The following is a 13,408-nucleotide window of genomic DNA, read 5'->3' as shown; positions in this document are numbered from 1 at the left end:
ATCCCATTCTTGCCTTTACAGTTTCATGATTAACAAATGTTAGTTTTTATGTAGCACTCAGAGCACAAGATGAAAGGTTCAGAATCTTAAATTTGAGACAAGGGTGGCAAAAAGGGAGAGGAGAGAGAGAGACGGAAGTAAGCCGAATACATGATGGCTGTGCTCACAAGGGCTTCCGCAGGGATGAAAGTGGGCCACTGCAGAGTAGCCATAAGAAAGGAGGCCAAAGTGGTACTCCTGTTTCAAGGCTCCTGAAAGAGGCAGTACCAGTGAGAAATTTAAATTCCCCCCAGGGCTGCATGCTTAGAATGAAGAGGTTGCAGCCAAAGCTTCACGGAAACGGCGGGTTTTTGAGCAGGGATTTGAAGCAAACAAGAAAGGTGACATTTTCGGAGACAGTTCTAGGCATAAAGAGATGCAAGAAAGAAAGGGCAAAGCCATCTGAGGGAACAGGAGACTTTTGGACAGAGCTGGAAGGTAAAATATCATGGGTAGCGCGGGATACAAGAGAGTGATAAGGGCAAATATGCTTGGAAGGTAAGGACAAAAAGTGTATGCTGGTCTGGGGAAATCACAGGGAACCAAAGCAGGAATTTAAGCGGGGATGTCACATATCCATAATAAAAAGAGTGGTGATTTTTTTTTGCTGCAGAATGCTGGTTAAGAGGTAAAGGGGCCCTGAGGAATAAAAAAATGTAAGATTAAAGAGGAGAAGACTGCAGTAATCAAAGCAGAAGACCGCCACAGCATGACTCAGAGTTTTCATCTAGACCACAGACCCAATATGGGGAGCAACAGAGAGGGAAGACAAAACCAAGGCCTCACGCCTGCTCTACAGGATGGACAGTGGCACTATCAACCAATATGGAGAGAGGAAATCTTGGGAGGAAAGATGAGAAGTTTAGTCTTTAAGACAACAATGAAATATCTAAGCAGGAATATTAGACAGATGACTGGAGGTGCTGGATTGGGTGTACAGAGGAAATTAAGGGGCAACAGAGGTAAAGCTGAATGTCACCAGTTTACAGGTAAGCGATGCTGAAAAGCCATGGGACAGTGAAAAAAGAAAGAGACAGAATATATAGAGAAAGAATATAAGAAGGCCAAGGACAGATCCTGGGGATCCCAACAGGGATATTATAGGAGGAGCTTCCCCTGTTGGAAAACACTGAATGAGCAATTAGACAGCTGAGAGTCGAGCAAAATTAAATCGTGACACTCGGGCAGTACTGTCCCCAGCCTTCTTTGTTAACTCTGGTTAAAATGAACCTAAGAATGCTTCTGTGGTCAGTTTTACAACCCTAATTAAACATGGCTCTAAAACAAAAGGCTTAGTAGTGGCCCTGCGCTCACCCTAACCAGAGCTGCTTACACAGAAAGTCAATACAGAGGCATTTGCAGAGACAACAGAGCATTCACGTGCAAGTTTCCCCCTCACTTTCCTTCTCTCAGTCCTCTGTGGCTGACATTTTATTTATATTTATTTATTATTTATTTGATTTCTATCCCACCCTCCCCGCTGGAGCGGGCTCAGGGCGGCTTACAACATTCATAAAGTGCAGATACAGTTAAAACATCAACCACATATAAATAACTTTAAATTAACTTTTTTCTTCTTCCTTGCCACTGGAGGGCTTTTCCAGCTATAATTTCAACTATGCACCAATCTGTTGCAACAATGTTCTAGGTTTACTTGTTTGTTTTTTTAAAAAAGTAAGGGCTCTAGCACTTTTGTCCTGACTTGGGTGGCCCAGGTTAGCCTGTTCTCATTAGATCTTGTGAGCTAAGCTATGTCAGCCCTGGTTTGCACTTGGATGGGAGACAACCAAGGAAGTCTAGGGTTGCTACGCAGAGGCAGGTAGTGGCAAACCACCTTTGAACGTCCTTACCTTGAAAACTCCATGAAAGATTGCCATAAGTCAGCTGCGACTTTGATGGCACTTTCAGCTCCCACCTAGCACTTTTGGATTGTAGAGTTACAAAGACAAATGAACAGCCAGTATGTTTTGTCACATAACTCTGCAAACAAAAGGTCTAGGGTTACTTTTTTTTAAAAAGCAGTAAAATTTGAATACATTGTTGCAATAGATTCTCAAACATGATATAGTTTCTACCAATTTTTAGAAGCCTGAAAAAAAAAAACCCTGTGTGCGGGGGGGGGGGGGGATGGCTGCCTCAGGGACTGAGATAAAAAATAATGGCACCAACATGGGGCAGGAACTGAAAATGATGCACGCCTTCCCATCCACACAGCATCCAAAGGTGCTTTAGATAACAGTCTTTACAAAATGACTGAATCAAAACCAGGTTTGACAAAAAACACAGCAAAGCAGGGGGAAACACGGAAGCAGGACAAACAGAGGACCACAACCTGTGGATGCTCCTGAAAACAGCACTCCTGAAAGGCAGGATAAGAGGTTAAGTGATGACACTGGGACTGAAAACAGAGTGAAATGAACACAAATATGCTTTAGTAAGTTACAGAAGGAAGCATCTTTAAAGAGACGCCTGACAATTTAGGTACTATTGTTTTATTCACGTCACAGACTCTCTGGCTGATTTCGCACTAGAGCTGCCTCGATGTTGTGCCGCCGTTTGCCCCGATACTATTGGTCAATTTCACACCCGAAGCCACGGGGCTGCATTTGACCCACGGCTTCACCCAATTTCCTCCGCAGTTTCGTGATCCTCAAAAAACAGGATCACGAAACTGGGGGGGGAAATTGGGCGAAGCCGCGAGTCAAAATGCAGCCCTGCAGCTTCGGGTGTGAAATTGACCAATAGTATCGGGGCAAACGGCGGCGCAACATCAAGGCAGCTCTAGTGCGAAATCAGCCTCTATTACCTGTTTTCTCTTGGTCACAGGCAACGCAAATACATATTATTTTATAACAGCTTGATCTGACCTAGATAGCCCAGGATAGCCTGATGTCATCAGATCTCAGAAGCTAAGCAGTATTTGGCCAGTATTTGAATGGGAGGCCTCCAAAGAATACCCGGTGTATGATGCGGAGGTAGGCCATGGCAAACCACCTCTGAATGTCTCTTGCCTTGAAAACCCCATTAGGGATCACCATAGGTTGGCTGTGACTTGAGGGCACTTTCCACCACCGCTATAATGGATTCCTATATAGAGTGTGTTATAGAACTTTAAATGCTATGAACTAATGTAAAAGTCAAAACATAGGGATAGAAACATCAGGTTTTTAAAAAGTATGTTTTTTTTTAAACACAGCTGAGAGGCTTGAAAAAGCAAAGAACTGGAAGTTTTTGAAATTGATTCACTTTTGAAAAATTAAACCAAAATGTTAAAGCACTTTCAGACTACTGTACAGAACGCTGTTCATATCATATGTTAAATTACATTAGTGCATTCAATTTAGGTAGCTCTTCTGGATAAACAACTATTTAAAAACACAGTTGGTTAGAGATGAATTTTCTACGTTATGCCAGTTCCAGTTACACATTATTTGAGACCAAAGGCAACCATGTTTTTAGGTTGAAAACATGGATACTTTGAATTTCAAACCTTTACCTTTTATTAGCAAAAACAAAACTGTCTCACAGTAGAGACACAAGAACAGGTATGTATTCCTGAATAAGTGAAACAAAACTTTATCCACAGTTTTTAGCAAATAATATTCTAAGTTACAAAAATATACATACACCAAAGCACTATAAAGAACTAAAATCAAAAAATCTTAGAGCTACACAAGGGCATAGAAATAACTACGAGGGTGCCCTAACTGATGTTTTCATGATATGACCAAAATTCCTGTTCTGATGAAAACTGCATTTGCTGCTGAACTGGTTTTATAAAATATGAAGGCTGGCTCTTCATATCTTTCCTGCCACAAATTCCTTTACTGGGATTTGCCTCTCCAGCAGACCTAACACCAAAAGTATGGGCCATCACAGAGCATGCATAAGGTCACAGAAGAATCAGTAGAAGGCTCAACAAATGTGTGTTTACCTCAAAGTAGACTGGGGGAAAACAATAAAGCGCCACACGTAAGGGCAATGTCAACACTAGCATGGCTCACGTCAAAAGATTAAGGCATCACTGAATGAAAGTTGAAATACGAACATGACTTTTTAATGAGTTACCTCACAAATGAGAAAGCACAGCCTTATCAGTAAGTAGGGTTGCCAACCTCCAGGTGGCGGCTGGGGATCTCCTGGAATTATAAGTGATCTCTGAGTGACAGAGACCAGTTCGCCTTGAGAAAATGGCTGCTTTGTAACTTTGACAGTTTGCTCTTAGTTGGTCTTGTTCCTCTCTTTACTGCACTGCTGGTTTTATTGCTATCGCTGTGTTTTCAAAGCATGAAAGTCGCATTCGGACTTCAGAAAGCTGAGATATAAATATTTTAATAAATAAATATTTGCCCCAATAACAATGGACACAATCATCCCTTAACACTGGAGAGAAACTTTATCTTTATTACCTGACTTTTAGATTATACAGAAATCAAGCCAGACCCATTCATCCTGTCATAACCACAGGAGAAAAACAGCCTGAGACACTACAATGATAAACTGACTTTTTTTGAAGTGCAACCTGGATCCAGCAGTAGATCCTAAGGACGACTTATGTGAACAGGCAACGATTAGATGCTAACTTTAATTTAATGCTAATCAGATGATGCACAATGCATTGGCTTGGATCTACTGCACTGTTTCTGCCTGCAGAGCACAACTTTCTCACCTCCCCCTGAAATTCTGCTCCTTGGGCATGGGAAGGAGGAAGGCACATTTCAGCAAAGAATGTTATGCTCTGCACGCAGATATTCTTTCATCTGTGGAAGCATTCCTGTGGATACGAACTACTATCTGGTCCTTCCATGCTGTCTTACCTGGGGTTGGTGAGATTGTAACAGGACTTCCAGATCTGCAGCATGTGCTTACAAGTCAGGAGGGCTTCATCAGGTCCCCTGCAAAGAGACTCCAATTTGACTTTTGAAAACAGCAATCTGAGAAAGAAAAAGCAAACAAAAGTGTTTGAAATATTAAATCAAACAAAATTCATATCCAAAAAAACCACCTTTGTCACTACTTGCAACCCAAATGAGATTATTTTTATTGTATTTATCTGAAATATCTTTATCACATTTTTCTCCTAAAAAAGACTCAAATAGACCTACAAAAGATTACAAAACTGTGCAGAAGGACGCTAAGAACAGAACAGAATAATAAAACAATCTACTAACGAGTAATAACAATATAACTGGTAGTAATTCAAATAAGAATACTCCGTGTACTATTTACAAAATCCAATAGGTACATCCACAATTTTATCAATAATCCAACAGGTTTCAACAGTCCAACAGGTAAATCTACAATATTTCTATAATACAACAGATAAGTCTACAATGAACCTAGTAGTAATTCTATATATGCAGTGTTTACAAAAAACCCACAGGTAAATCCACTATTTTAACAGGTAGGTTTTCAACAATCCAACAGGTAAATCTACAATATTATTAATACAACAGGTAAGTCTACAATTATTATCTGCAATATTATTAATACAACAAGTCTACAATCAGCAATCACCACCATCCCAAAGAAAAAGAAATGCAAGAAAGCAAAGTGGCTGTCTGATGAGGCTTTACAAATAGCAGAGGAAAGAAGGAAAGTGAAAGGCAAAGGTGAAAAGGAAAGATTTACCCAACTGAATGCAGATTTCCAGAGAACAGCAAGGAAAGATAAGGAGGCTTTCCTGAATGAACAATGCAAAGTAATAGAGGGAAACAATAGAATGGGAAGGACTAGAGATCTCTTCAAGAAAACTGGAGAAATCAAGGGTTCATTCCATGCAAAGCTGGCCATGATAAAGGACAAAAACGGTCGGGACCTAACAGAAGCGGAAGAGATTAGGAAGAGGTGGCAAGAATACACAGAACTATACAAGAAGGTCCTCAAGATCTCAAGGAGGCACACTGGACTCCCCCCTCTACCTCCCAATCCCCAACAACAACAACCCTGTGAGGTGGGTCAGGCTGATGACCAGGCCCCAGGTGACCCAAACAACAGGGTCCTGGCTCAGGAATAGAGGGGGTCTGAATCTGCCCCCTTCGGATCCCCCAACCCCCAGTTTTCATCCCTCCTGCATTTCCCACAGAAGCAGCAGGGCTGAGATGAGGGCCTGACAGAGATGCTGTTTCCAAAACCTCCAGGGGGCACTTTTTGTCCTCCCATGACCCCTTTTCCCTCATGGGCTGAGAACAGGTGGGAGGGGGAAAAGGGAGGTCACCGCCCCCCACCCATTCTGCCTCCTGACTCCATGCTATTCAGATATGTAGCAGCGGAACCCTTTTTCCCCTTTGCTCCTCCACTCACTTCTGAGACTCAGCTCCACCCCACCCCCCAAGTAGTGGCTTCACCAACCCTCGCTGCGCTGCTTCACTGTTGTTTGCAAGCCAGATAAGGGCCCTGGACAGGCCGGTTCCAGCCCACGGGCTGTATGTTTGACAACCCTGGTACAAATGTTTACGTTATACTGGATCTGCTGAGAAAATTTAAGAGGACCTAATTGGGCAAGCAACTGAAGTGGCATCCAGGTTACGAAAAAAATGGGAACAAACCTGGATCGTTGCTGAAATCATGCACCGTGTTCCTGTCTCTCCTCCCCCATTTTGTCCTGAGAATCACGGTTACATATTGACCCTAATTACCTTTGGCCCATGAATATAGGTTTATGGGTTGGCCAGAGTTAGTTTTCCTGGGATCCTAAACCAAGGTTTCATCTAAGCCTAGTATCCTTTCTAGGGGAAAAACACCAGTTAACCTGCATGCGTGCATTCATACATCACAGATGACCATAGTTAACATTTAACAGCTATTTCTGTTGCAAGAAAAGAGGGGGAAGAGGACGATTGAGGCTCATGGGCCAAGCAGCAAGACAGGATAGGTTACAACTTTCCTTAACCACAGGTTACATGTGATGTCTGAATGTAACTCAACTGAGTAAGAGGGAAGAAAGGATTAAAGAGAACAGCTAACTATTCGTTTAAATATATATCCTTCATGCATGAAACCATTAAAAAAGAAATACAAAACTAAAAATCAAGCCAAACTAAAGAGAATTAAAAGCAACACCAGCAGGTAAAAAACATTCTGAAGTAGCATCAGGGGGTTAAAACATAATACAGAATTCTGGTGTTAAATCAAGCCATAAGACAAATCCGGTATTTAAAGGCAGCACATTCCATAAGCACACAATTTCTAGCAATAATCACAAATAAAAGCTTAATCACTGGGCAAGGATTAAGGGGTCTCCAATTAAAATTTCTACAGTGGGTGGGTGTTTATAAAGAGGCTTGAGAGAATAAAAACACTTTTGCCTGTTGTCTACAAGACTGGCAGTTTTAGTGCCAGGCAAGCCACCGAGAGGTGGGAATTTCACAGCCTGGGTGATGCCACTGAAAAAGTCCCACCTCTGCTGCTCAGCCACCTTGCTTCTGCCAGTGGAGCAGACGCAACAGGGACTCTGAAGACAGTCTTAACCAGAGGTCAGGTTTGCAGGGGAGAATAGCTCTGTTCCCACTCTGCACGGGGCTTTATAACCGGCACCTCAGACTGCATTCAGAAGAAACCTGGTGGGCTGCAAAGGACTTCTTTTAAACAAGTGAGATACAATCCCGATAAGGCATACCATTGAGTGAGGAATCCTGCCACCACACGGCACCTCAGACTGTATTCAGAAGAAACCTGGTAGGCTGCAAAGAACTTCTTTTAAACAAGTGAGATACAATCCCGATAAGGCATACCATTGAGTGAGGAATCCTGCCACCACATTTTGAAGCAGCTGAAGTTTCTGAACAGGAAGAAGCAGCCCTGTGTAGAGCTCATTACAGTAGTAAAAACTGGATGTCATCAGCGTCTGGATAACAGTGGTGAAATCAAGGAAGTCTCCCCCTCATTCCAGTTGGTTAAAGGTGCTACAGATGAGAGCCACGCCTACATCTATGGGCCAGGATCTAATAGCTCTGTCTTCGAACTTATTTTTTTTTAAAAAAATTCCCATACAATAACAACTTTACAATCAATAAAACAAACTCTACAATTAACATCCTATCTAATAGCACTGTCAAGCATACTAATGTGCTCTTTAAAGGGGAGTACGACTGACCCAGCACAGGCTGTTTCCTCAAATCTCAAACGGCCTTATTGTGAGCCAAAAGCACCTCAGCCTTACCTACACTGAATTTCACTGTTTCTTATTATTTTACTAAAAGTACACTAAAACTGATTTACCCCTTTTCTCATACTACTGGAATTTCCCCCCTCCCCCTTACAGGGTAAGACTGTGGAACAAAAACAGGGCAATGGAGAAGCATGGCAATACAAGCAGTATGAATTACAAAAAGAAAAGCTGCATTCACAGCAGCTTACAGAAACTCACGTTGTGAACCTATGAGAGCTTCTGAAAGGACAACTGCATAGTCTTCAATGTTCCCTCTAAGCTGTGGAGTCTTGTGAGCAAACATTCTACTTTGCGAGCTACTGGCATTAAAGTTGTGAGCAAGTGATGTGGCTAGTGCATAAATCAGTTTGCTCTGGAGCCATCCTTCCTGAGCTAAGACAAAAATGTGTGAGCCAGAGGCTAAAAAACTGTGAGCTAGCTCACACTAACTCAGCTTAGAGGGAACACTGGTCCTGGTACACTGGGGGGATGGAAGGACTGCTGCACCAGAGCTATGGGAAGGACTGCTGCACCAGAGCTATGGGTAGTACACTGTAGTTTTCGATTGTATGGTCAACCAGCAGCCAAGAGAACACGACCAAAATAGTTGCAGGCACAACAGTTCACTAGCAGCACAGATGGCCACTGACAGCATTCCTAACAACTCCGTTGTCATCCAACAGCCGCGATGATCGGTACTGATGCCCCCACATCACCCATGCACAGAAGACCCCAAAAATCAACATATGGCGATAAATCTATTTCTATGTCTTCATTCTATCTATTACGCACACATATAAGACCAGAAGTCTGCACAGAGAATCCAGAGCCCTCCAAGAGAAGGATTTAACTCCCACTACAAACACATTACACACTAGTGAGCACAGCATATGCTTTCACAGGAAAAGGGGGCCAAGGTTGAGATAGAGATAGAACTCCCCTCCATCAACTGAGACTTTGTCTGCAGCCTGCCGAGCAAGGGTGCTGGAGGATACAGAAATCCCGGCTTCCGTTCCTCAGGATTCGGGGCCTGACACCTTGCTGCAGGAGGAAACTGAACCGTTTTGCCACTGCCATACACAGCCACATGTGGTCCTTCACCCACACTCTCTCACAGCAGTTCTAGAAAGGGCAACACAGACAGTGATTTAGTATCTATGGAATTCTTCTGGCCTGGCAGGATGACACAGGGGAAAGCCCACAACTATTTATCAGGTGATTGACTTTCTCTAGCCAGCATGAAACAGTTTAGAGACTGCACTGCCTCACGATCCCGTCAAGTGACAAGGAGAAATTTAACATACGACCAGTGGCAAAGACAGGTGGCCCTCAGTCATACACATATATCTCCCAGCAATATGAGTGGGGCTGACAGCAAGAGGTCTTTCCAGCCAAAGAGCCAGCATGGTGTAGTGGTTAAAGGGTTCGGCTAGGATCTGGGAAATCCAGGTTTGAATCACCACTCTGCCATGGAAGTTTGCTGGGTGACCCTAGGCGAGTCGCACACCCTCCGCCTACCTCTCAGGGTTGTTGTGAGGACACACAACAATGGGAGAATACTGTAAGCTGTTTGGGGGCCCCATTGGTGAGAAAGGTGGGGTATAAATAAAGTAAATAAATAAAGGAGGCACTGAAGGTGCAGACTGGCAGGAAAAACTCTCACATGGATCGCACACATACTCCTCACTAATTTATTTATTTATACCCAATGGGGACCTGAAGCAGCTTACAGGGTTCCAACTCTCCCCCGTTATATCCTCACAACAACCCTGTGAAGTAGTCCAGGCTGAGAGAGAGGGAGACTGCCCCAAGGTCACCCAGCAAGTTTTCATGGCATGAGTGGGAATTCAAATCTGAGCCTCCCAGTTCTTAGGATGACACTCTAACCACTGTGCAGTGCTGGTTAGAGGAATGAACCACAGGGAAGCAGCTCCCATATTGCTGAGTTTATGTCCAAAGGGCTGACCTTGTTTCAAATCTTTCAGAAGGCTGCACTTTATTTGAAACAATTCTTTTTGATTTGCCACATTTCAAGGAAGAACAGCCCGTGGAAAGAAGCAGGTGGGTATCCGTGTTGGTCTGAAGCAGCAGAACAACGTTTGAGTCCAGTGGCACCTTTAAGACCAACAAAGTTTTATTCAAGGTATAATCTTTTGTGCACAAAAGCTTATACTTTGAATAAAACGTTGTTGGTCTTAAAGGTGCCACTGGACTCAAACTGAGCCCTTGGAAAGGACTGCTACCTTTATTTAAACTGCTTGGGAAAAACACCAGTCCTTCGAAGCTTCAAAAGCATGACAAGACGATCACTCGTTTTCCCTAAAGCAGCATCTTTTAAACTGTGTTTCAAGGTTTCCAGGCTTCTTATCACAAGCTCTTTGATTATTTTATCTACTCTATGGTGTGGTGGTTGAACTGTCAAATTATTATCACAGCTGTTGCTGTGCTTCCTGAGGTGACTACGACCTAAAGATCAGCGTTCTTGTGCATACAGAAAGCGAAAGGAAACAAACTGCCGGCACGTTTGGATGCTCAAGCCACTGTCTGTGCTCTGAACTGTGTTTGGTGCAAATCATGGCTTGCCATAAAGTCTGCAATGAAAATATTATTTTCATGTATTTCATTTTTATCCCTGTTCACTGTATCTAAGGATGGCCTACCTCACAAAGTTTTTCTGATGATAAAACAGATGTGTATGATGCCACGATGGGACTCAAACAGGAACCCCTCACAGTCTGTGCCCGTCACCTTACAGCTTGTGCCACAGAGCCAGCTGTTGCAGTTTGTGTAACAGGCATTCCCACCTGGGCTGTGTGGTAAGAAATTTTAGAAATATAGAAAGGTTTGGGTTTAAAAATGGAACCAAATAAGCTTATAGAATCCATATAACTGTCTCTGTCTTTTCTAGCAAAAACAGGCTTAGCCTGTTTGCCTGAGCCAAACCTCAGGAGTCTTGACAAACCCTTTGCTCCAAACAAAATCTCTTTCTCAATCACACATGCAAAAATTCACAACATTCCATTCCCAGGATCTGAATCAATGTAAATTTCCACAGGTGTGAGACTTGCCAATACCCACAGCAATAAAATTGCAGCTGGCAGGGAAAAAAACACCACTTGGGCAGTAACAGACCCTAATCCAAAATGCAAACTCCTGAGATACAGGAGTTCACATACCCCACACTTCCACCTCAGAGATAACTTCAAAGTATTATTTTAAGACGAGACCTTTGAGTGTCTCTGTCAGCGCTTAGTGGTTTCCAACTTGCACTATTCGCCTTTGGTGAGGAGGCAACACTCAGGGGACACGAACCAGAGGGGGAGTGTGGGGATACATTTTTTCTCACAACAGGCTGCAGTTTCTCACCTGGTCCAGGTCACCTGACTAGGACGCAGCACATGACCCAAGCAGCCAATCACAGCGTCTCTGGTTCTATAAAGCCCGGGCTTTACAAGATGATTCCTCAGCTTGGGTCAATTTGTCAGGCTGTGAGAACCTGTTCCAGACTGGGCTTAGTATTTCTGCTCATCCAGCCCAGCCCGAATTCTTGGAACTTGATCCTGCCTGCCATGGGTAGTGGGTTGGATTCAAGCTAGATATTTCCATGGCCACAAGGATTTCCGCTCATCAAGTGGGATTTTCCTCCTCCCCCAGGAACAAAATTTCAGGCTGCCAAATGAGTGAGAGGTGGCAAAATCATGCTCCATGCGTGTAAATCTTTGTGCCCGAGGAAACCTTAGTTTGAGTCCAATGTTATGTTTCTTGACTTGGGCCCCTTAAATTTGGACTACTCACTTGCACATTTGTTTCTCAGCTGGAACTGAATATTGCTTCCCCCTCAGGCCCTTGGAGCGCTTCCAGGGATGCCAGCCTCCAGGTGGGACCTGGGGATCCCCTGGAATTATAGCTCATCTCTAGACTACAGAGATCAGATTCCCCTGGAGAAAATGGATGCCTTGGAGGATGGACCCCACTGAGGTCCCTGTCCTCCTCAGCCTCCATCCCCAAATCTCCAGGAGTATCCCAAACTGGATCTGGCAGCCCTGCCCCCCCATCTCCTGCCAGTAGCCGGGGGGGGGGGACCTTGACACCTTAAGCTTTTCACAGATTTCTGACCCTTGGCCTGGACTCAGCCCTGCTTCAGGCCACTCATCCTGCATCTTGAGTTACACTCAGACTCCTGAGAGAACCATGTGTGCCACTTTGCGCTCACTGGAGGAAAAGTCCAATGAGTATACATTGTTCTCTCCTCTACTTTATGTTAATACTGTGTGCGGTAGGCTAGGCTGAGAGGGAATGACCAGCCCAAGGCCAAAGGTCAAAAAGGTAAAGGTTCCCTTGGTCGAAAGCCAGTCGAGTCCGACTCTAGGGTTGCGGTGCTCATCTCCATTTCAAAGCTGAAGAGCCAGCGCTGTCCAAAGACATTTCCGTGGTCATGTGGCCAGCATGACTAAACACCGATGTTGTTACCTTTCCACCGAAGTGGTACCTATTTATCTACTTGCAATTTCTTGCTTTCGAACTGCTAGATTGGCAGGAGCTGGAACTAGAGACGGGAGCTCACTCCGTCATGTGGCACACTCGGGTCTCGAACTGCTGCACTACCAACCTTCCACACCCTGCAGTTCAGCATCTTAACCACTTGAGCCACCGCAGCTCCAAGCCAAAGAGTTTCATGGAAAATGGAGATATGAACCTTGGTCTGCCCACTCATAGTCAAGCACTCTAACTGTTGACAGAGAACTCACCCACTACTAAGGATCTTTCATGAAGATTCACTGGCGACTAGTACTCATCATGTTGCAAGCATGTGGCATCGCAATCATGTGACAGGAAGAGGGGGAGCCAGCATTATGACCTCACTGGTGTTAAGGTTGGTACAGTGGGAAGTGACTCAGAAAACTGGATATGGGAAACACAAGCCACACACACCAAGGAGGTATGCTGTAGTGTGGAACAAGCCAAGGTCAGAGCCTACAGAGAAAGCCTTTCCACCACAGAGTGACCTTGCCTGACCATCCTGCTTCTCCTCTCAGCTGAATGCAAAGAGAGGCAGATGTGGTATCTTGCCCTTACTTTCTATATACTAGCAGAAGTTCATTTCTAAAAGCAGTGGAAAAAAATGGTTCACAACCCACCTGAGTGTCCCAACTGCTGGTCTGAAGACCACTGGTGCAGTTTGTGATGAACTGACCTCCAAAACCAGGATGCTTAGTGCAT

The 13,408-nt window shown here is 44.1% G+C and overlaps 1 protein-coding gene across 1 annotated transcript in view; it reads right to left on the bottom strand.

Moving 5' to 3' along the window:
• The window catches only part of TTC7B (tetratricopeptide repeat domain 7B), a 151,814-nt gene that overhangs the window by 61,912 nt on the left and 76,494 nt on the right, over positions 1-13,408 (bottom strand). Inside the window, exon 15 of the mRNA XM_015414663.1 lies at positions 4,857-4,973. Coding sequence (XP_015270149.1) covers positions 4,857-4,973 — 117 coding nt within the window. The remainder of the gene's footprint in view (positions 1-4,856; positions 4,974-13,408) is intronic.

The sequence above is a fragment of the Gekko japonicus genome, unplaced genomic scaffold (genome assembly GCF_001447785.1).
Source record: "Gekko japonicus isolate JY-2015 unplaced genomic scaffold, Gekko_japonicus_V1.1 scaffold1035, whole genome shotgun sequence".
NCBI classification, from domain to species: domain Eukaryota; kingdom Metazoa; phylum Chordata; class Lepidosauria; order Squamata; family Gekkonidae; genus Gekko; species Gekko japonicus.
The sequence above is the reverse complement of the archived record's forward strand: the minus strand, read 5'-3'. Positions and strand labels throughout refer to the sequence as shown.